We start from the raw sequence: 24717 nt of genomic DNA on the forward strand, positions 1-24717 counted from the left end.
GGTTTCACCGTGTTGGTCAGGCTGGTCTCGATCCCCTGACCTTAGGTGATCCACCCGCCTTGGCCTCCCAAAGTGCTGGGATTACAGGCATGAGCTACCATGCCTAGCCTGTGTCTTTCTATTATGAAAGAAATACATGCTTATAAAATATCAAACAGTAAAAAAACTTTAAAAATAAAAGTGCCCTATTTACTCCATCCTTACTTCTAAATACTGAGATTAATTTCACAGTGAACAGAATGGTCACTTGCCATCATATCAATATAAATAGTCTAACGAATATCTTGTTTTCATGAAATTAACAATACTGAGCTATTAAATTGACTTCTGATATCAACTACCTGGACTTAGGCCAAATTTCACAGGTTGAGGGCACGCCCTTCATAAGACTGCCATTACTTCAGATATCAGCCACAAGTTCAGGGGTTCCCAGGGGTGTCCTCACTCCTGATCAACTGACTATAAATTTGGGGGTTCCCATGATCCCTTCAGGTTTTATGATTTATTAGAATGACTCACTGAACTCAGGATAGTGCCATGCTTATGATTGCAGTTTTAGTATAGCAAAAGGATACAAATCAGAACCAGCCAGAGGGAGAGATGCGTGGGGTAAGGCCTGAGAGGGTCCTAAATGGAAATTTTCATTGACCCCATTGATATATCACTTTCTTAGAACTTTAATGTGTGATAATACACAGAGTATTGCCAACCAGGGGAGCTTCAATGCCCAGAGTTTTTACTGGGGTCCATTATGTAGGCATGATTGATTGAACCATTGGTCACAAGTTGAACACAGTCTCTAGCTTCCCTTCCCCACCTGGGCTGATATAACATGGCTCAGGGCTTCAATGCGCCAATCACATGACTGGTCTTTCCGGCATGGCCAACCCCACCCTGAATCACCTTCTTAGCATAAACTATCTTAGAGCCCATCATGAGAGACCTCATTAGCATGAGATATACGGGCCCACCATGAATAACAAAGACAATCCTATTATTTGGAAAATTCCAAGGATTTAAAGGCTACCTCCAGGAAGTGGGAACAAAATCCAGGCAAATTCTTTATTACCCAGGTTAACTGCAACATGATGCAATATTCAGAGAGTGAACGAACAAGTGAAGGCACACTGTCAGCCTCTCAGAGTTGTGGAACTTCCAGTCTTCCCTCATAATAGGTACCATACCACACATGACATGCAATCAATACTAGTAAAGCTTATCTTCCTTAAAACTTTAAATAAATGTAAATAGATGTTTTAGTGTTTTTTCTCTGTGCCTTAGCAGATCCTCTTTTATACTGCCTAAGGTACTTGTGCCCCATTTTGGAGATCACTGCCCAAGAGATCTCTTGGATAAATAATTTAAAGGGATAAGGGGATAGATTCTATTATTGTTTCCAAATGTCTGTGTTCTCCTTTGTGAAAGGATTAAACTTTGATACCCTTGACATGTCTTTCTGTAGACAAAGTATGTTTCCCTGTCTCACTTGCAGGTTTGTTCAGGTAACTTGCATTGGCCAACAGAATCAGAGCAAATACAACGTACACCTTATCTGAATAAAGGATGCTACTACATGGTTCAGCTTACAAGGAGCTATTCTGTGATCTCAGCTTCCAGAATGAGAAAACACTTGGAGAGGAGCCAAGCAGAGTTGCAATCAACTCCAAGGTGGCCCTAAGCACAAGTGTAATGTGAGTGAGAAATACATGTTTGTTGTTGTAAGCCACTTGGATTTTGGGGTTGTTGGTGATACAGTGTAATCCAGTTATAATGTGACTTATTCCAGGGAGAGAGCTATAGTTTTAGGAATATGGTTTGCTTTCTAATTATGAGCTTAGATTGTAAAGACTCTGAGAATCAACGATTGTTATTTCAGGGAATATGTGTGCATGTATACCTGTCTACGTGCACGTGCTGGTTAGGTCCAATCATTAATTTGTGGAGAATTTAAAATTCCCTTATCCTTCCCTTATGCTTTGTCATTCCCCTTTCCCTTTTCTTACTAAATAATTTGATTCTAAATAAAGCAGTAGCAAGATAGGTGTCTATGGTGAGGTGGCTGGGAGAGCAGCAGTGGCCTGGCACAGGGGGAGAGCTTTAGCAGGGTGAGAAGGGTGACTCTGCAGGGTATTGGCTTGACAGTGGTTCTGGAGCCCAAGCAGAGTGAGAAGAACATCCCTTAGGGGTGGGAAAGTGTCCTGGCATGGGGAACCAGAGCGAGGAGATGTCCACTCCTGGCAATGGCCCAGTGCAGGGTGTCAGAGGATAAGATTGAGGAGGGTGTCCATAGTAGGGGTAGCCTGATGTGAGAGGTCAGAGTCTGAGAGGTAAAGAAGGCATCTATGTGGTGGGATAGTCAGGTGCAGTGAGTTGGAGTGCAAGCAGGGTGAGGAGGGCATCCATGTATGAGGTTACCTTCTATAGGGAGTCAGAGTCGCAAATGGCTGAGCAGAGTACTCTAGGGCCAGCCTGGTATGTATGTCAGCATGTGGGAGAGGTGAGGAGGGCACCCATGCCTAGTGTTGGCCCAGTTGGGGTTGGGACTCAGCACTTAAGCAGGATGAGGAGAGAGAGCATCCTTGCAGAGGGTAGACCTGGTGTGGGTTTCAGAGACCAAGCATGATAAGGAGGGTGTCCATGTGGTGGGGTAGCCCAGTGAGGGAACTCAGATCCTAAGTAGGGTAAGATGGACATTATTGCTGGGGGATGGAGGACCTGCATGGAGTGTCAGAGCCCAAGCAGGATGAAGAAAGCTTCTATGCAGAGGGTGGACTTGGTGTGGGTTTCAGAAACTTAGCAGGATAAGGAGGTGGTCCATGTGGTAGGATAGCCCAGTGAGGAAATCAGACCCCTCCAGGGTGAGGAGGGCTTCCACCCATAGGGTGACCTTGTGTGGAGCATTCGAACCTAAGGGGGTCTAAGTGGTGACTAGGGGACCAGCATCAGGAATCAGAGTGCAAGCAGAGTGAGGAGGGCTTTCCTGCAGAGGAATGGCCTAGCACAGGGAGTCAGAGCCTTGGCAGGGTGAGGGGGATGTTTGTTGGGGGATGTTCATGGGGGTGGGGAGTGGGCTGGCCCTTTGCCGGCACTCTCAGAGTGAGGAGGGAGGGCATCCGTGCAGGGGAGGGTGGCTTGGACTGGGGAGTCAGAGCCCAACTAGGAAGAGAGGGACATCTTAGCAGGTGGGAGATTGACGACATCCAGGAGATTGATCAAATAAGGAATAAGTGAAAGACAATGAAAGCAGGTTTCTTACTGTCACAGAAAGGAGTTAGGAATGTGGGAAGGGAGAAAACTAGAATGAAACCCGTGGTGTTAGATTGGAATTAGAGGAATTAGTGTGAACTCATGGTGTTCAATATATTTAGATATAGAAATAATATAGAAATATAGACGTGTGTGTTTGTGTGTGTGTGCATGCATGTATGCATGTGTGTTATGCAGGAGAAGGAATCAGCTGGGGGAGATTAAAAGGAGGATCATTTGCGGAGAGTTGAGGGCAGAGAATCCAGGTGTGAGCTGGGAGCATGTCTATGGAGAGATTCCACATGAAGGATTTAATATTTGGAGTGTTTTCTTCTAGGCCTTTGGAAAAAGTCATATTTAGTACTTTGTTTAAGTTTATCCCCTTCTATACTGTGATTCTATATAATTCTCCTAACTGTTAAAAAATAGTCATATATATTGGAGGTGGTGTGGGGATTAAAAGGTTAGGGAAGCGTGGAATAAAGGCTGGCCTTCCCTCTCCTCCAACATCCAGTAAAGGGAGCTGCTTTCTGGAGATTCTAGCAAGATGAATGCAGACTTTTGATAGAGTTAGTTACCAACAAGGAAACACAGAGAGCATGGAGGAACAGCTTCAGAAGACATGGGGTTTAAACTTTGCCATCCCCACCATGCTAGAGGAAACTGATTCTTGAAGGTGGGGAAGCTGATATGTGAGTTTTGTGTCAATGATACTCTTAGAATGTGGTACTAACAAGTTGCCTGATCAGTCAAAAGTGATGAGATGAATGCAACATAAGTCTTTGTTCAGGTTGTTTGGTCAAAAGTAATTACATTTGTGTGTGGAAGCACAGAAATTGTATTTTTTACTGGTGAAAAACGCAGTTCTCCAGAAAGACTCTAATTGCTTGGTTCTTCTTTTATTTTTCTTCCTCTTTCCGCAACCCTTTGAGTTCCCACTTTTATTGCATTTGCTTGCATTTGTTTCAAGGCTGTGATTCTCACTATACTGGTCCTGAAGAAAGGGCTTCTGTGAACTGCGGTTTTTAGTTTTTATTGTGGTTCTTAGTTCTCATGAGACCCCTCTTGAGGATATGTGCCTATCTGGTGCCTCTGCTCTCCACTAGTTGAGTGAAAGGAAGGAGGTAATTTACCACCATGTTTGGTTCCTGTTTATAAGATGTTTTAAGAAAGATTTGAAACAGATTTTCTGAAGAAAGCAGAAGGTCTCTTCCCATTATGACTTCGGAAATCACTTATGCTGAAGTGAGGTTCAAAAATGAATTCGAGTCCTCAGGCATCAACACAGCCTCTTCTGCAGGTAAAGATCATTTTCTAGGGGTCAGAGTGAATGACGAGGTGAAGGATGAGGAGAGGGTTTATGAATAAGGCATAGGTGTTGTCAGTTGCTGGTTGTCTGATTGAGTATGTCTGGGAAACACAAGAGTCCCAGAAGATTGAGTGGCCTGCAGATACGCATTACGGGGTGTACATTTGTATTGTGGAGAAGAAAAGATTTTGTGCCCCTCTCTTCAGCCTCCACTCTGCTTACTGAAACAGAGGTGAGAGAAATCCACTCCAGTTCTGAGCTAAGGCGAGTGCTCTGATGCCCCTGTGTTTTCTGAGGCTGAGTGGGGCTGGGGTTAAGAGATTGAGTACAGCTTCTGAAACCATCAATCCAGATGCAGGGGGTCCTGATGAATTTGTGAGATTTGTTTTTTGATCAGTTAGAGGGAAAGAGTTTGGGTGGACAGTGGTGAGGGTATATTTGTTGGTAATGGATGGAAATGTAACAAAAGGCCTTTGCAAATGAAAGACTAGAAAGTCTACAAAGAAAGTCTCTTAAATCTCCAGGAAACTTTTTCTGAAATCAGAGAACCTATTGCGTGTTGCATCTCTGAGACAGACTCTGTTACGTTTGGGAGTAGATGCAAGGTGATTTGGGTGTCATGTGTGATATCTCAAGTATAGAGCAAAAGAGAGAAAAGAATGTATATAGAGTACAAGAAACTATGGGGGAAGAGGTCAGGACTATAGTTACGCTTTCTAAAATACCTCTGTGAAGGTGTGGAGAGCACTTAGGGAAATTTTTTCTCTTTAAAAACTTTATATAATTTCTTTATTACACAAGTATTAATGTTCATTGTAGAAAAAATTAACCAGAGGTACACAGATATTTGAATTATAATTACTCTTATCATCTAGAGAAAATCATAATTTGCAATTTAGTGAATATCCTTCCACATACAAATACATATAATGTGCATATGTATTTTACTAAATATGTAATCATATTATATAATACTGAATTTTTTTCCCCCATCATTTCGAAGAAAGTGATTCCTAACCATGAGATGGTAACTAAAAAGACTGACTTTATTCTAAACATGTGATGAGGAATGATTATAAAGATTTATTTGCTATAGCATTATTTAAAGTTGGAAACCATTATTTAAATATATGATGAAATACTATGCAACCATAATAAGGAGTGTTAAAGAAGAAAATATAATGGTATGAAAAATGTTCATGATACAGTGTAAAGGAAAATAATAGGTCAGAAATCAGTATTCATGGTATGTCAATCGTGGGAAAATTTGCATATGTGTATATATACATTCAAAAAATTGCTAGAAAGATATATGCCAAAATATTATGGTATATTATAAGTTATATGGCATAACAGTTATCCTCAATTGTAGGAATTTGTACTTTTATGTATTTTCTAAAGTTTCTACAGTGAATGTTATTATATCCTTTCTATTCCTATTCTCATGTGATTTCAAATGTCATACCGTTAGTAACTGAGTGTCATCCAAGAAAAGGGAGAGAAAGAGGAGGAGGAAGAAGAGGAAGTAAAGACCAAACTTATTACTGATAAAACTAATTTGGCTTCTTCTTCAGCTTCCAAGGAGAGGACTGCCCCTCACAAAAGTAATGCCGGGTTCCCCAAGCTGCCTTGTGCCTCACTGTTGATATTTTTCCTGCTATTGGCAATCTCATTCTTTATTGCTTTTGTCAGTAAGTATGCCAACTGAACCAATAAGCAATATCTGCTGTCCATGAACAGAGGGTATCCTTTAAAAACTGACTTTTGAAAATGAGCTTATCCAGAAATCTGAAATGAAATTTTCTCTGGGGAGACATAATTCATGGGAATCCACTGTGAATTTTGCTCTTTATTTGGATTTAGTTACTGTCCTGTAAAAATAATGGAATCCCTTCTCATTTAGAGAAACTGAAGCATAAATGTGGGTGTATGTATTTGTGTTGTAGAGTGAAATCTATGGGGCATCATCTCTATACTAGACACTATGTAAGTGAGGACAAATCTATATTTCCTTGGTAGCATTTATCAGGCCAGTCTGATTTGAATGCACAGACATTTATGTTTTGGGATGAGCAGGTAGACAACAAGGAGATGGGAAGAAATATTTCAGGAAGAGTTCTCCACTGGCTTTTACTCTGATTTTTCCTGCCCTGCTCAAGACTGTGTGGGATCTAAAAGTCAATTTAGCAAATTAGGTGGATTGCTGCGGATCTTTGGCTTTCAGCATTTGTTGAGTTTTATTCCCCCCGGCTCTGTCACCCAGGCTGGTGTGCATTGGTGCAATCTTGGCTCACTGCAACCTCCACCTCCCAGGTTCAAGCGATTCTCCCACCCCAGCCTCCCAAGTAGCTGGGATTACAGGTGTGCATCACTATGCTCAGCTAATTTTTTTTTTTTTTTTTTTTGTATTTTTAGTAGAGACACGGTTTTCTCATGTTTCCTGGCCTTGTCCTGAACTCCTGGGCTCAAGCAGTCTGCCTACCTCAGCCTCCTAACATGCTGGGATTACAGGCATGAGTCACTACGCCTGGCTCAAAATTTTTAAAAGGCATAAAAAGCAGTATACATTTAGGTAGATTCTTTATTAATTTCTTTGGTCATTTCATAAGTATTGTCCATCTACTGTATGTCAGGCACTGTGCCAGACAGAGAGTCAAGACAGAGCCACAGCCCCTGGTCTCAAGAAATTTAGAGAATGATAAAATGAACCAGTGGTTATAACATTGTATGGTAAGTGTTGTATAGTTAAGAAGTATAATAAGTGCAAGAGGCTGAGGTAGGCTTTCTGGAGGAGGTGACATCTAGAGCTGTGTGTACCAAGAATGACCTAGAGATATGAGAGAGCATGGAATTTGGGGAAACGTAAGTATGCATGACTGGAACATATGGTGCTAAGTAAAGAACTAAGAAATGAAGTTGTAGGTGGCAGAAAGAAACAGGACTCAGATCATGAAGACTGCTGTATATCATGATAAAGAGTTTGGATTTTTTCCCTCCTAAAGGTTATTTTATCAATTATCTTTTGCTGGTTAATAAACCAATCTAAAACTTAGTGGATTAAAACAGCAACTATTTATTTAGCTCATAAATCTGTGGCTTGGCAATTGAGACTGGTGTCAGTTGGGAGATTTTCCCAGTCCTGGCTGAACTCACTCATGTATATGTGGTTGGGTACTGGCCACAGGCAACTTAGCTTCTGAGGAAAAGGATGTTAGATGGAATGGCAGGAGAGATTTGGCCACATTTCTCTTATCATTCATCAGGGTAGCCTGGGTTTGTTCACATGGCAACTGGCAGGCTCTTAAGACTGAGAGCGGAAGTAAGCAAGGCCTTTTGAAATCTCACCTTGGAACTAGCGCAGAGTTGCTCTTGCACATTCTATTGGCCAGAAGAAGTCTTACAGGCAGCCCAGATCCAGGCGGTGGAGAAATAGACCACATTTCTTGATTGAAGAAGCTGCAAAATCACATTGCAAAGCAGTGTAGATACAGGGTATGTTGAAAGTTGTGGCCATTTTTGCAATGTCACAGTCATAGAGAAAATTGAAGAATTTTAAGCAGGGAATTGATATAATTGGATTGGACTTATAGAAACATGATTTTTACAGAGGTGTGGGAAATGGATAAATGAGGACAAATTTGGAGGGAAAGAGAGGTTAGAAGGATAATTCATTAATTCAATTGAGAAATATTGTCAGACTGATCTATGGCTAGTGTTAGCGAAAAAAGAGAAGATGAAGTAGTTTTGAATGATAAAGGAGGTAGAGGCTTGATGAATATTCAGTTCTGGGAAATAAGGGACCCAGAGAAGTAAAGTATGGCTCCAATATTCTGACTTTGTAAACTCAGAAATCATTAAGTTTTTCAAAGAGGTGGACAATATAGGATCAGTAGCAGGTTTGGGTTGGAAGATGGTGATTTAAGTTTTGGGCATGTTGAGTTTTATATGACTGTGAGAACCTCAAATGGATGTGTCTACTGGGAGACACATTTGTCTGGATTTAGGGAGAGAGGTCTGAGCTTTGGAAGTCCTTCACATAGAGGTAGCAGGTGATGCCATGGGAATATATGATATCACTCACGGAGATAACTTAGTATGAGAAAGACAGATAAGGATGGAACTCTGGGAAATGTTACATTTTAAAAGAGGTGGATGGAGGAAACGGAGCTCATAAAAGAGTGTAAGAAGCAGCAGCAAGAAAGGTAAGACAAAAACAACAAAGAGTAGTGTCCCAAGAGCTAAGGGGAAAGGCAATTGGGGTCAAGCCTTTAAGGAAGTCAAATAGGAAGAGGACTAAGTAACCCTAGGATATTACTGAGGATCCATTTTAGGGATGGTTTTAGTGAAATAGTGGAAGTAAAACCCAGAATATGATGGGTCAAGGAACAAATGAAAGATAGGGAGGAAAGACAAAAAGTTCAATTTTTTTTCTTTTTTTTTTTGAGATGGAGTCTTGCTCTGTCACCCAGGCTGGAGTGCAGTGGCGCAATCTCAGCTCACCGCAACCTCCGCCTCCCAGGTTCAAGCAGTTCTCCTTCCTCAGCCTCCCGAGTAGCTGGGATTACAGGCACCTGCCGCTGCGCCCAGCTGATTTTTGTATTTTGAGTAGAGACGAGGTTTCACCATCTTGGCCAGGCTAGTCTCGAACTCCTGACCTGCCTCGACCTCCCAAAGTGCTGGGATTACAGGCGTGAGCCACTGTGCCCGGCCAAAAGTTCAGTTTCTAGAGGGAGAGGTGGGTTAGTTTTAAACTGGGAGAAACATGAGAGCGTTGGTGTGCTGAGGAGTAAGAGCCAGTTGGGATGGAGAGAGTAATGGAGAGAAGAGGAAGAAAATAATGCCCTCTTGATCCATGTGGGGTTCTTTTTAAAATTCTCCATTCTTCAAGGTAACCCAGAACTCCTCAGAATTAATTTGCCCCTCTCCCATCTGCTCCAAAGTCCCAGGGTGCGCACATCCTTAAATACAAGTGTTTATTGCCCTGCATCCCCGCACCCCCAAGAGTTAGCCTTTGCATGCATCTTATATTAAGTATTGAAGGAGAATGTGGAGTCCCTTTAGATCCATTATGATGGAACTGTTGTGTCCTCTTCCAACTACTGATCTTTCAGCTATTCCTAGAGATATCCATAGTTTCAGTATGGGAAATCTTTTCCCTCTACTCAAGTAATAGGGCATTTGTAAGTTTTATTTCAATAAAGAATGCAAGAAAGTAACGATAAAGAGCAAAGTCATAATGCTACCAGGAAAATAAATGGTCTTTATTCTCTTTTCCAGTTTTCTTTCAAAAATATTCTCAGCTTCTTGAAAAAAAGACTACAAAAGAGCTGGTTCATACAACATTGGAGTGTGTGAAAAAAAATATGCCCGTGGAAGGTAAAAATTAATGTGCCTAGAATTCAGTTGCTGAATGTACTATGTAAGGATCCCAAATCAGTATTTCCAGTAAGATTCCCAGGTAGATCATACTGAAAAGTTGAGTCTCACCATAATTTAAGCTACAAATGTACAAATATCTAGGACATGCTGGGCATGGTGGCTAACGCCTGTAATCCCAGCACTTTGGGAGGCCAAGGCTTGTGGATCACGAGGTCAACAGATCGAGACCATCCTAGCCAAAATGGTGAAACCCCATCTCCACTAAAAGCACAAAAATTAGCTAGGCATGGTGGTACACACCTGTAATCCCAGCTACTCGGGAGGCTGAGGCAGGAGAGTCGCTTGAACCCGGGAGGCAGAGGTTGCAGTGAGCCGAGGTTGTGCCACTGCACTCCACCTGGCGATGGAGCAAGATTCCGCTTCAAAAAAACCCAAAAGACAAAAAACAAATATATAGGACATAAAATTCTTTTGTTGTTGTTTTTTTGAGACAGGGTCTCACTTTGTTGCCCAGGCTAGAGTGCAGTAGTGCGAACACGGCTCACTACAGCCTCGACCTCCCGGGCTCAAGTGATCCTCCCATTTCTGCCTCCTGAGTAGCTGAGACTACAAGCACACGCCACTACACTCAGCTAATTTTTGTATTTTTTGTAGAGATGGAGTTTCACCATATTGCCCAGGCTGATCTTGAACTCCTAAGCTTAAGTGATGTGGCTGTCTCAGCTTCTTGAAGGGCTGGGATTATAGGCGTGAGCCACGGTGCCTGGTCCTAAAATTCGTATATTACTCATATATCTTTACTTTGTCTATGGAAAAAAATAGAAGCTTAATTGTGAAAAAGGTTACATAGCTTTTAGACTTCTTCGACCTTTGCTTCTTTCTGAACTTTCTATACACATTTGCTCTTTTTTTCACATATCAGTTAAAACCATGTGATGAAAATGTGATGATGATTTTTTTATGGATGTGAATTATTTAAATTCTTTAAATTAATAGATTATGATTATGATTATTTTTGAGATAGGATCTCACTCTGTTTTCCAGGCTGGAATGCAGTAGTGTGACCACAGCTCACAGTAGCCTTGATCTCCTGGGTTCCAAGTAATCCTCCACCTCAGCCTCCCAGTAGCCGGGATCAAAGGTGCCCACTACCACACTTGGCCAATTTTATTTTTATTTTTTGAATTTTTGTAGAGAGAGGGTCTTGCCATGTTGCCAGGCTGGTCTTGAATTCCTGGCTTCAAGCAATCCTCCCACCTCAGCCTCCCCGTGCTGGGATTACAGGAGTGAGCTACCATGCCCGACCAATAGGTTATTTTTAAGAACAGTTTTATATTTACAGAAAAATTGAACAGATAATGCAAAGAGATCTCATTTTACCCCTGCTCTGCACACATGCTGTCCCCTATTGTTAACATCTTACATGAATATAGTATACTTCTTACATCTAATCAACTAATATTGGTATATTATTATTAATTAAAATTCACAATTTTCAGGTTTCCTTAGTGTTCACCTCATTTTCTTTTCTGTAATAGGATCCCCATCCAGAACACCACGTTACATTGAGTTCTCATGTCTCTTTAGGCACGTCTTGGCTGTGGTAGTTTCTCAGATTTTCCTCATATTTGATGACCCTGACAGTTTTGAGCAATACTGGTCAGGTATATTATAGAATGTCCATCTATCAGAATTTGTCTGATGTTTTTCTCATAATTATAGTGGGATTATTGGTTTTTGGGAGGAAGATCACAGATGTAAAATGCTATTTTCATTACATCATATCAAGGGCATAGATTATCAAAATGATTCTTGACGATTGATGTTGACCTTGATCACTTGGTTAAGGTAGTGTTTGTCAAGTTTCTCCACTGTGAAGTTACTCTTTCCCTCCCCACCCCTTTCCATACTACACTCTTTGGAAGGTTCAGTCCACACTTAAGGACTGGGGAGTTATGCTGTCCATTCATGAGGGTGGATTATGGTATCAGTCATGGTCAGCAGGCTGGAGACTCAGGAGTGAGAGTTGCAGTTTGAGTCCAAAGACCATCTGCTGCAGAACCTTGAAGAGCCAGTGCTGCAGATGAAGTGCAAAGGCAGTGCACTGAGTTTCCTCTTGCTCAGGGGAGGTCCTCTTTTTGTTCCATTCAGATCTTCAATTGATTAGATGAAATCTACTTACATTATTGAGGGCAATCTGCTTTACTCAAAGTCCAGCAATTTAAATGTAAATCTCATCCAAAAGCATTTTCACAGAAACATCCAGAATGTTTGGCCAAATATCTGGGCACTGTGGCCTAGATAAGTTGACACATAAAATTAACCATCACAAGTATCTATATAATTTATTTGAAATTTTGTCCAGGTGATATTTGTCTCTTTTATTCCATTTATTTATTTATATAATCATTTAGTTATATCTGCATGTACTCATGGAGATACATATATATATATATCTATATATCTTCAACTTTTAAGTTCTGGGGTACATGTGCAGGATGTGCGGTTTGTTTCATGGGTAAACGTGTGCTATGGTGGTTTGCTACATAGACCAACCCATCACCCAGGTATTAAGCCCAGCATCCATTAGCTGTTCTTCCTGATGCTCTCCCTCCCCGGCTTGCTCCCTCCACCACAGGCCCCAGTGTGTGTCGTTCCCCACTGTGTGTCCAACTCATGGATATTTATTTTAAATTTTGGTTTATAATCCAATACTGCTCTATTTTGTAGTTCCAGCTTTGGACATTGGGAACTTTTTCATTTGACTCCTGTGACCCTTTAACATATCACCACAATGTGTTTTTTCTTTTGTTTTGGTTTAGCACTTCCTCACTTTCTGGGACTGCAAAATGCTTGAGACTCACATTGTACATTTCATGTCCCTATCCTGGAATCAGATATTTCTTTGAGGAGCCCTAGTTCCTTTGATTGAAGAATAGTGTCCTATGAAATTTGATAATTTGTGTTGTCATTTTCATTCAGTTCAATGTATTTTTAAAAATTTCCCTTTAGACATCTCCTTTGACTCGTGGATTATTTAGAAGTGTGTTGTTTAGTTTCAAGCGTATGGAGATTTTCCTGTGTTATTTCTTTTATTAATTTCTGGTTTCTTTTCACTGTGGTTGGAGAAAACGATATGATTTCAGCAATTTTAAATTAGTCGATGTTATTTAATGTCCCGAGATATGGTTTGTTTCAGCATATGTTCCTGGGGCACTGGAAAAGAATGGGTATTCTGTTGTTGGGTGGAGCGTTCTATAAATGTGGATTAGATCCTTGTAGTTGATGATGTTTATAAGTTCTATGTTCTTGCTGATTTTCTGTGTAGTTCTGTCAGTGGTTGAGAGAGAGGTGTTGATGTATCCACCTATAATTGTATATTTGTCAATTCCTCTTTCAATTGTATCAGTTTTGCTTTATACATTTTGTAGCTTTGTTTGGTGTATACACATTTGGGGTCACTTTACAAGGCTCTATTTATTTTTTTTCTGTCTAGTTTTTTTGTTTCTTTGTGTTTTTTTTGTTTGTTTGTTTTTCAGACGAAGTCTCGCTCTGTTGCCCAGGCTGGAGTGCAGTGGTGCGATCTCAGCTCACTGCAACCTCTGCCTCCTGGGTTCAAGCGATTCTCTTGCCTCAGCCTCCTGAGTAGCTGGGATTACAGGTGTGCGCCACCATGCCCTGCTAATTTTTGTATTTTTAGTAGATATGGGGTTTCACCATGTTGGTCAGGCTGGTCTCAAACTTCTCATCTCAGGTGATCCATCCACCTCGGCCTCCCAAAGTGCAGGGATTACAGGTGTGAGCCACCACGCCCAGCCTTTTTTTGGTATTTTTAGTAGAGACAGGGTTTCGCCATGTTGGCCAGGCTGGTCTAGAACTCCCGACCACAGGTGATCCGCCCGCCTCAGCCTCCTGAAGTGCTGGGTTTACAGGCGTGAGCCACTGTGCCCAGCGTTTTCTGTCTAGTTTGTTTCTGTTGTTCAGTTGACATTTTCTGTTGTTTTGTCTTCCAATTCACTAATCTCTCTATCCCCTTCATTCTGCTGAGTCCATCCACTGAGCTTTTTATTTTGGTTATTATATTATTCAATTATAAAATTTCCATTTTTTTTTTTGTCTATCTACTGTGTTGAGGCTTCTTTATTTAAGAAAAAAGTGATACATGATGTGGGATTAAAGTCAAGAACATCATTGAACTTCACCTTCCCTCCAACCAGTTGCCTCAAACTCCCCTGCCCCCACCCTTTGTGTTCCCAATTCCTTCCTTAGTGAATGAAGAACTTAATCCCAAAAGCCCTGGCACAAACTCCAGGTTCTCTTTCCCTAGCTCCTCCCCTCCCCCTGTCCCCCATTCCTAGAAGGGCAGGCACCTCAGTTTGAATGCATGGGAGAGCCCAGAGTGGTGATGGAGACAGGGGGAAAGGCTTCCCCCTCAGGGAAAGGGACCGAGGAGTACAGTGCAGTGAAGTGAGGGCTCCCATAGCCTGGGGTACCAAAATGGGGCCCTGGGGCCAGAGGAAAGGACACTGGTCCCCCTGAGAAAGGAGACCCAACAGCCTCAAAATGCTCTCGTTGTGCATAGCCACTGCTTGATCGCTTGCCCTTCTGGCGCCGGTTACAGAACCACACTCGGACCACATCCTTCTCCAGCCCAAGCTGCTGGGCGATGTGGCTGATCTGCTGCAGTGTGGGTTTTGGGCACCGCTGGAACAAATTCTCCAGGTTGCCTCTCACTCGGTTCTCGATACTGGTTCGCTTTCTCTTTCGGGCCTGCACGAGGGTTTCTGCTTTGCATATCTCCTGATGATTTTCATTGTTGTCAGCTTCCTCCACCCACTTCTGCAGCAAGGGCCGCAGCTCACGCATGTTCTTGAAGCTAACCTGCAGAGCCTCAAAGCGGCAGATGGTCGTTTGGCTGAACACCTTCCCAAATAGAACCCCCAGGGTGAGCCACATCGGCCTGTGTATATCCCAGGGTGATCCCCTTCTGCTTCAGGAGCTTGGCAAATTGCTCGAGTTCTTTCTGCAGAGCTTTGATGTCCTGGGACTCCTCCGGGTTTTGCTCCAGCTTCTCCTTCTCCAGCTTCACGGCACCAGGGGAGACGGTGCAGGGCTCCGGGGAGGCCCCATCGGAGTTGCTCTCCACCCCGACTCCTGCTTCGCCCTCAGGCTGAGAGGTCTCCAAGCCGCCTTGGGGCACTAGCCCCACTCCAGTCTGAGGCCCACAGTACGCCATCCCCCCACAGAACTCATACGACGGGGGACATGGGGGAATCCCCCACACCTCAGAGCCTGGCCCAAACCCCGGCCCGATTCCTGGCCCTCCAGGAGGGCCTTGGAAGCTTAGCCAGGTCCGAGGATCAACCCAGCCCGGCTCCGGCCCCCCTGGCCCATCACCTCCACCGCCTGGAGGGGGTGAGAAGGCGAAATCCGAAGCCAGGTGTCCCGCCATGGGGAAGGAAGGCGCCCCAAGCCGGGGGCATGGTGAAATCTTGGTTTTTCTTTATATCTTCTAGTTCTTTGCTGAAACTTTCTAGTTTTTCATTTGTTTCAAGCATGTCTGTATCTTCTTGTTGAAGCGTTTTTTTTGTTATTTTTATTTTTTATCATGGCTGCTTTTAAATCTTTGTCAGATAATTCTAACAATTTTATTATCTTTTTTTTTTTTTTTTTTTGAGACAGGTTCTCGCTGTGTTGCCCAGGCTGGTCTTGAACTTCTGGGATCAAGCGATTCTTCTGCCTCAGCCTCCCAAAGTGCTGGGATTACAGATGTGAGCCACCGTGCCCGGCCCCATTTTTGTTGTCTTGATTGTAGGCATCTATTGATTATTATATTTTATTAAATTTGAAAACTTACTGGTTCTTAGCATAATGACTTATTTTCTATTGAACTCTGGATATTTTCGCATTATATTCTCAGAGTCTGGATCTTATTTAAACATGTTTTCGTAATAGCTGGGCTTTTCAGATAGCACTTCAGCAGGAGAAAAGGGGCCCTGCCTCATTACTGCCTGATTGAGGTAGACTTGGCTTCCTTGACACCTGAGGGGCAGGGGCTCCCGGTTGCATCTGAGTATGGAGGGGAGTTCCAGCTTCCATGTGCTCTCCCTTGGCTCTTAATTTTAATAATACACACACTTTTAAGAGTGATTATTTATATTGCACGTATGTGCCCCTCTTCCCAATACAGAGACAGCCTGGAGCTGTTGCCCAAAGAATTGGAAGTCATTTAGTTCCAACTGCTACTTTATTTCTACTGAATCAGCATCTTGGCAAGACAGTGAGAAGGACTGTGCTAGAATGGAGGCTCACCTGCTGGTGATAAACACTCAAGAAGAGCAGGTACTTTCTAATAGATAATGGGGCTGTGAGCCCTGCCTGATCTTTGTATATCTCTCTTGGCTAAGAAGGAGGTTTTTGTTACTTTGGGATATTTGCGCTGTGGCAGAAGACTTTCAATAAAATAGGTAGAAAGGGCTCCTAAGCCTTTATATTCCATACCTCCTTCCTGCTTCAGTAAAACTAACCTCCCCGGAAGAAATTGTGACATTAAAAATATATGAGGGTTGAATGGAAGGATGAAAATGTTTCAGTCTGAAATATCAATTTGTTATTTCAATATGTAAATGTTTTATACATGATTAACTACTTAACAAAGAAGAGGTATTAAGTTGAATAGAGAAAAGAAATAAAGTTAACTCATGATGAATCACAATCAACACTCAGGAATGAAAATAAAGAATCCCTGAAGTTATGAAAGGAAAATGACTGAATCTGCCAAAATTTTCTCATGTACAACTTTGAAGAATGTAATCCCTTAGTGAAGAAAAGAGGGGAAGTAAACCTGAGATGAGAATTCATTCTGATCATAGAAATTGCTTCCATACTGGCTGGGCATGCTAGCTCATGCCTGTAATCCCAGCACTTTGGGAGGCTAAGGCGGGCGGATCACTTGAGGCCGGGAGTTCAAGACCAGCTTGGCCAAAATGGTGAAACCCAGCCTCTACTAAAAATACAAAAATTAGCCAGGCATGGTGGCACACACCTGTAGTCCCAGCTACTGGGGAGGCTGAGGCATGAGAATCGCTTAAGCCTGGGAGGCAGAGGTGCAGTGAGCCAAGATTGCACCACTGCACTCCAGCCTGGGACAGAAAGTGAGACTCCATCTCAAAAAAAAAAAAAAAAATTCCTTCCGTATGTACTGAACATCATGCTTACAAGCGATGTCTTTGATTCTGCCCTGCTCAGCCAGAGATCCCCATTCCTACGTAGAGCTCTAATGCAGCTGTTGCTGGATCCTCTCCTTTTCTTCTTGTTTCTCTAAGGTATTAAGAATTCAGTTTAAGCTGAATACTGTAAAGGCTGTGACTCCTTCTTTTCCCCCCTCAGGATTTCATCTTCCAGAATCTGCAAGAAGAATCTGCTTATTTTGTGGGGCTCTCGGATCCAGAAGGTCAGCGACATTGGCAATGGGTTGATCAGACACCATACAATGAAAGTTCCACGTGAGTATAGAATGAGATAAAAGAATCTTGGGTCCTGGATCATGCAGAGAGCTTAGGGTATTCTAGCTATCAGCTATAAAAGTAAAATAGCTCACTCTTCTTTTAGCTCTTGGGTACTAGGTTAAATAATTTCATTATCTCATTTATCTGCGCAAGAACTCTATGAGGCACACATTGTTATTTTTCCCACTGTAGATATGAGGAAATTGAGCTTGGAGAGTGTAGATAATTCAGCTAAGGTCACCCAGTGGTGTCAACAATTGTTCTCAAATCAGGTGGATCTTACTGTGCTTTTAACCCATATATTTACCTGTCTCTACATAGTGAAAATCCATGTTGATTAAGATCATAACCAATTATTAAGATTTAATAATTCTTTTTTTTCTTTTTTGAGACAGGGTCTTACTCTGTCAACCAGGCTGGAGTGCAGTGGTGCAATCATGGCTCACTGCAGCCTTGAATTCCTGGGCTCAACTGATCCTCCCACCCAAGTCTTCTGAGTTGCTAGGATGACAAGTGTGTGCCACCACACCCAGTCAGGCTGAAGATGCTTCTTATGAAGCAAAAATGCTAAATTCTGATAATCTTATATCTCATATTTATGTAATTCTTTAATTGCATAAATTACATACTTTACATATATTACATAAATTACATAAAATACATACTTTACTGGATTACCACCTTCGATCTTCATATCCACTGTATGAAATAAATAGTGATATTACTCTAGTCCTTATTTTTTAGATAGAAAAACTGAGAATCAGGGAAGTTAAATTACTTGTCCAATAACAAGGATAAGTAGAAGATTCAAAAGATTTTACTAGTTCTCTAGACTTTAAAAACAGTGCATTAAAAAAAGGAAAAAACTCTGTTGATAAGTGGGACCAGGGTAAAATCTTTTCATCATACAAGGACACCCTATAGGTTGATGGACCCATAGGAACAGGACATAAGGATGGACAAATAGAAGAGAACCTCTAGAAAATCTATGGTGAGGATATTCAAAGCAGTAAGGTAGAGAACATTGAGTGACATAGGCACAGTTTTCAAAGGAAATGCCGGAAATGCAGATGGAGGAGAGGCTGCATGATGAGTAGCAGAAAGGTGGATTTGGGCATATCTGACCCTATGTTCCATGAAATTCATCCCTCGCTCCTCACCCCCGTCTCTAACCCTTTTCAAAGCTCTGTTTGAAGAAATGCCCTCATCCTTTTTGTCGCTTTCAGATTCTGGCATCCACGTGAGCCCAGTGATCCCAATGAGCGCTGCGTTGTGCTAAATTTTCGTAAATCACCCAAAAGATGGGGCTGGAATGATGTTAATTGTCTTGGTCCTCAAAGGTCAGTTTGTGAGATGATGAAGATCCACTTATGAACTGAACATTCTCCATGAACAGGTGGTTGGATTGGTATCTGTCATTGTAGGGATAGATAATAAGCTCTTCTTATTTATGTGTAAGGGAGGTCCATAGAATTTAGGTGGTCTGTCAACTATTCTACTTATGAGAGAATTGGTCTGTACATTGACTGATTCACTTTTTCATAAAGTGAGCATTTATTGAGCATTTTTTCATGTGCCAGAGCCTGTACTGGAGACCCCCATTGTGCACACATGGAGAGAACATGAGTCTCTCTTAATTTTTGTCTGGTTGCTAAAGAATTATTTACCAATAAAATTATATGATGTGGTGTCTCCTCCTGTCTGGTTTTCTCTTCATCCCTACTATACTGATATATAATTGTATATATATACTGACATATATATATTATATTTTATATATATATTATAATATATATATATATACACTGACAAATAAAATTGTATATATTTAAGGTTTACACTGTGGTGATTTGACATACATATATATTGTAAAATGATTACCGTAATCAAGTTACTTAACCCACACCCGTTATCTTACATAGTTAACAATCTTGTGTGTAGTGAGAACGTTTAAGATCTACTCCATTCTGTCCATTGGTATCAACAAACACAAAGCAAGATCTACTCCCCAAAAAATTTCAAGTGTGCAATGCATCATTATTAACTATAGTCACCATACAGCACATTAGATCTCTAGAACTTCGTCATCTTAGAACTGAAAATTTGTACCCTTTGACCAACATTGCCTGATTTTCTCCACTGCCCTCCATTCCCTCACAACCATCATTTTACCCTCTGTTTCTATGGATTGACTTTTTAAGATTCTACATATAAGTAGAATTGTACAGTATTTGTCATTCTCTGTATGACTTATTATATTTCACTTAGTATAATGCCCTCCAGATTCATCCATGTTGTGCAAATGACAGGATTTCCTTTTTTTATGGCTGAATACTACTCCATTTTATATACATAGTACATTTTCTTTATCCTTTCATCCATTGGCCAATACTTAAGTTGTTTCCGTGTCTTCACTATTGTGAATAATGGTCCAATAAGCATGGAAGTGCAGATATCTGTTCTAGATAGTGATTTCATTTTCTTTTGGTATATACCCAGAAGTAGGATTGCGGATCATATGATAGTTTTATTTATATTTATTTATTTATTTATTTATTTATTTATTTAGAGATGGAGTCTCATTCTGTCGGCAGGCTGGAGTGCAATGGCATGATCTTGGCTCACTGCAACCTCTGCCTCCTGGGTTCAAGTGATTCTCCTGCCTCAGCCTCTCAAGTAGCTGGGATACAGGTGCACGCCACCATGCCCAGCCAATTTTTGTATTTTTAGTAGAGACGGGTTTTCAGCATGTTGGCCAGGATGGTCTCGATCTCTTGACCTCATGATCCACCTGCCTCTGTCTCCCAAAGTGCTGGGATTACAGGCGTGAGCCACCACGCCCCGCCAGATAGTTTTATTTTTAGTCTTTTGAGGAACTTCCATACTGTTTTCCATAATAGCTGTACTAATTTATATCCCCACCAACAGAGCACAAAGGTTCCCTTTTATCTATATCCTTACCAATACTTGTTAGTTTTTGTCTTTTTAATAATAGCTCTTCTAACAGCTGTGTGGGTGGTATCTCATTGCAGTTTTGATTTGAATTTCCCTAATGATTAGTCATGTTGAACATATTTTCATGTACCTGTTGGCCATTTGTATGTTTTCTTTGGAAAAATGTCTATTCAGTTTCTTTGCCCATTTGTAAATTGAATTATTTGTTTTTTTTGTTGCTGTTGAGTTGTACAAATTTCTTACATCAAGCTTGTCCAACCTGTAGCCTGCAGGCCACATGTGGCCCAGGATGGCTTTGAATGCAGCCCAACACAAATTTGTAAACTTCCTTAAACTGTTAAGAGATTTTTTAGCTCATTAGCTGTTGTTAATGTTAGTGTACTTTATGTGTGGCCCAAGACAATTCTTCCAATGTGGCCCAGAGAAGCTAAAGGATTGGACACCCCTGTCTTACATATTTTGGATATTAACCCCTTGTCAGATATATAGTTTGCAAATATTTTCTTCCATTCTGTAGGCTACTCTTTCATTTTTTGATTGTTTCCACTGCCGTGCAGAAGCTTTTTATTTTGATGCAATCCTATTTGTCTATTTCTGCTTTTCTTTCCCAGTTTTCTTTTTTTAAATGAAGTTGAATATTTTATTTCTTATTTTGCTTCAAAGCTGTTGCTTCACTGTATAAAAATAGCACCAGCAAATGTACTATCTTGGGAAATTAAGATAGTGTTGTTCTTCATCTGACACTGTATGTACATCCACCAACAAAAAGTTCTCTACTCCCAATTACTTCCAATGGAAAGATGATTAAGTATTTTGACCCAAATCCAGATATTGATGTAAGCAAGTTACAATATTATATTAGGTTTAAGACAACAATGTTATCCTTGAATTACATAATATTAATAACTAGGTTTACCATAGATAATTTCATGAATTCTGAATATTAGAGCCTAGTCTAAAAATCATAGGGTATTGTGAAAAAGAAGCATATTGTATTTATCTGCAATCATTAGAAAATTTTTTTGTTTGTTTTTTGAGACAGAGTCTTGCTCTGTCGCCCAGGCTGGAGTGCAGTGGCACGATCTCAGCTCGCTGCAACCTCTGCCTCCCGGGTTCAAGTGATTCTCCTGCCTCAGACTCCTGAGTAGCTGGGATTACAGGCATGTGCCACCATACCCAGCTAATTTTTGTATTTTCGGTAGAGATAGGGTTTCAGCATGTTGGCCAGGCTGGTCTCAAACTCCTGCCCTCAGGTGATCTGCCCGCCTTGGCCTCCCAAAGTGCTGGGATTACAGATGTGAGTTGTAGTTCATCTAGTTCTGAAGGGTTACTGAGTGTCATCGTGATCAGTCAATCGTCTTCATAACAAGATTTGTGTTGCAGGAAGTTAGGGACCCCAAACGGAGGGACTGGCTGGAGCCAAGGCAGAACATAAATTGCGAAGATTTCATGGACATTTATCAGTTCCCCAAATTAATACTTTTATAATTTCTTATGCCTGCCTTTACTGCAATCTCTGAACATAGATTGTGAAGATTTCATGGACATTTATCAGTTCCCAAAATTAATACTTTTATAATTTCTTATGTCTGTCTTTACTTTAACCTCTTAATCACGTTATCTTCGTAAGCTGAGAATGTACGTCACCTCAGGACCACTATTGTACAAATTGATTGTAAAACGTGTGTGTTTGAACAATATGAAATCAGTGCACCTTGAAAAAGAACAGAATAACAGCAATTTTCAGGGAACAAGGGAAGATAACCATAAGGTCTGACTCCCTGCGGGGTCTGGCAGAATAGAGCCATATTTTTCTTCTTGCAGGGAGCCTATAAACAGATGTGTGAGTAGGAGAGATATTGCTGAATTCTTTTCCCAGCAAGGAATATTAATAATTAATACCCTGGGGAAGGAATGCATTCCTGGGGGGAGGTCTATAAACAGCCTCTCTGGGAGTGTCTTACGTGGTTGAGATAAGGACTGAAATATACCCTGGTCTCCTGAAGTACCCTCAGGCTGACTAGGATGGGAAATTCCAGCCTGGTAAATTCTAGTCAGACTGGTTCTCTGCTCTTGAACCCTGTTTCCTGTTAAGATGTTTATCAAGACAATACGTGCACAGTGGGACATAGACCCTCATCAGCACAGCGGGGCATAGACCCTCATCAGTAATTCTAATTTTGCCCTTGCCTTGCGATCTTTATTGCCCTTTGAAGCATGTGATCTCTGTGACCTACTCCCTGTATGTACACCCCCTCCCCTTTTAAAATCCCTAATAAAAACTTGCTGGTTTTGCGGCTCGGGGTCATCATGGTCCTACCAATATGTGATGTTACACCCAGAGGCCAGCTGTAAAATTTCTCTCTTTGTACTCTTTCTCTTTATTTCTCAGACTGGCCAACACTTAGGGAAAATAGAAAAGAACCTACGTTGAAATACTGGGAGCTGGTTCCCCGATAGATTTGTTGACAACTCTGGATTTTCTTCAAGGGATTCATTAATTTCAGTTACTTCTGATAAAGGAGAAAACAGTTCATTAGTAGCTTTCATACTTTCCAAAGCACCAAACTCATCTTGTTTGTCCCAATTTTGTCCCAACTTCAGGCCAACTACAGTGAACAACAGCTCCCAAAGACTCCTGTGCAAATTGCTGATTCCCACTGTTCCAATACCATTTTCTGTTATTATGTGTTCATGTTTCTCTGTGAATTTATGCAGTGAAAGCAGAACGTGTCTGGAAGGCACCCACCCTCAGCCACCAGAGCCTCTGCAGGCAGGGCCCAGCAGGTGCTGAGGGTGCATGCAGACTACAGACCACTGCCTGCAAGCTCCACGCCACTCTCAGTGCCATGTTCACAGGAGCTTTTCTTCTTATATCTATTAAAAAAATCATTCCCCAGACAAATGGCAAGTGGCTTTTTTCCTGTTTTTCTTTCTATGAATTTTATGGTTTTAGGCCTTACATTTAAGTCTTTGATACATTTTAAATTAATTTTCATGAGTGGTGGAAGATAAGGTTTCAATTTCATTCTTTTGAATGTGGAGATCCAGTTTTTCCAACACCATTTACTGAGGAAACTGTCCTTTCTTATCTTGTTTTCATCTTGGCACGCTTGTCAAATATTAGTTGACCATATACCTGGGAGTTTATTTTAAAAATTATTACTAAATAATCACTTAAAGTAGTTAACTATTTTTAATTATTAAGAAATAACTTTATTACATAATTATTTTAAATAGTTATTATTTTAAAAATTTCCAAAACTGTCAAAAAGAATAAACTACTTAGGAATAAATTTAACCAAAGGGGTGAAAAATCAGTACACTGAAAACTATAAAACATTGATGAAGGAAATTTAAGACGCAAAGCAATGAAAAGATATCCCATGTTTATGTGTTGAAATACTTAAATGGAGTAATATTAGCAAGCTAACCTACGCTAGAAGCCTTTAGTGCTCATCCCCACACAAGGACAAAAGCATGACTGAAAAACTACATCTTGATGAGAACAGCTAAAAGAGGGCACCAGAGTACAGCAAAGGAGAAGCAGAAACCCTGTAGAGCATAGAAACCCAGGATGGTCTCATAGAGAATGGAAGGAAACACCTTGCCTCTGCCACCAGATGGGATCAGGTCAGAACCAGGAAGGATTTCTCACTGCAGAAAAAAGATAAGCAAGAGGCCCTCAGCAGCCTCTATTGCCACATTGGACATCTGTAGTCCTCACCACTGGAAACTCCTGCAGTTGTCACAGGTGCAAAGCCCACCTGAGGGAGCTTCTTGGAGTTCACATGACTGTGCTCCTTCCAGAGGAGTTGACACTGTGCCCCATTCATCATGGCTGATGGGGCTGCTGTACTGCAGCATCTTGGACCTGGAACCACTGCTGGAGTGTGTCCTGCTCTACATGTGAGAGGCTATGGCACACTTCTGTCTCTGAGACTTCATTGCCACTGAACCACCCCTGCTTGGTGGAATACCATCCCTGAGCTGAGCTGCTGCTACACCCTACCCTGTGGGACTAACCTGTGGCAGAGTGGCATTATTTACCTCCCAGTTGCTGCTGTGCCCTGCTCCTAGGGGCTTGAGCTGAAGCAGCACACTGCCTCCCAGGGAGATAGTGTGTTGGCCGCCCAAAGCACTTGCAACCCTCTGTGCCTGAGCTGAAATGGCAGCCTGTCTCCTGGGGAAGTGGTATCTTGGCTGCCCGGAGGAATCATGCTCCTGAGCCTACTCTGAAATGGCATTCTGCCTCCTAGGGAATTAATGCCTTGGTCACCCAGAGCAGCCATGACCCCTGGGCCAGTACTGAAGCAATAT

General features: G+C 41.5%; 1 protein-coding gene and 2 pseudogenes across 1 annotated transcript; 1 reads left to right on the forward strand and 2 right to left on the reverse strand.

Moving 5' to 3' along the window:
• Positions 1-3180: 3180 nt before the first annotated feature.
• CLEC4A (C-type lectin domain family 4 member A) lies at positions 3181-19134 on the forward strand. Its single transcript, XM_003811801.5, has 6 exons — positions 3181-4546; positions 6130-6246; positions 9833-9931; positions 16125-16276; positions 17324-17439; positions 18669-19134. Exons 1-6 carry the CDS (start codon positions 4465-4467, stop codon positions 18814-18816), a joined length of 714 nt encoding a protein of 237 aa, XP_003811849.1. The 5' UTR covers positions 3181-4464; the 3' UTR covers positions 18817-19134.
• On the reverse strand, positions 14306-16113 carry LOC100992148 (POU domain, class 5, transcription factor 1-like; annotated as a pseudogene).
• Positions 19135-19391: 257 nt separating the features above from the next.
• On the reverse strand, positions 19392-23248 carry LOC100994233 (glycine cleavage system H protein, mitochondrial-like; annotated as a pseudogene).
• Between the last annotated feature and the right edge of the window lie 1469 nt (positions 23249-24717).

Source organism: Pan paniscus, chromosome 10 (assembly GCF_029289425.2).
Source record: "Pan paniscus chromosome 10, NHGRI_mPanPan1-v2.0_pri, whole genome shotgun sequence".
NCBI lineage: Eukaryota > Metazoa > Chordata > Mammalia > Primates > Hominidae > Pan > Pan paniscus.

Excerpts from the sequence above, each read along its gene's own strand:
- CLEC4A (XM_003811801.5), top strand. The coding sequence starts at position 4,465 with ATGACTTCGGAAATCACTTATGCTGAAGTGAGGTTCAAAAATGAATTC. Across the intron at positions 4,547-6,129 it reads CAACACAGCCTCTTCTGCAG|CTTCCAAGGAGAGGACTGCC; the intron begins GTAAAGATCATT and ends CTTCTTCTTCAG. Across the intron at positions 6,247-9,832 it reads ATTCTTTATTGCTTTTGTCA|TTTTCTTTCAAAAATATTCT; the intron begins GTAAGTATGCCA and ends TCTCTTTTCCAG.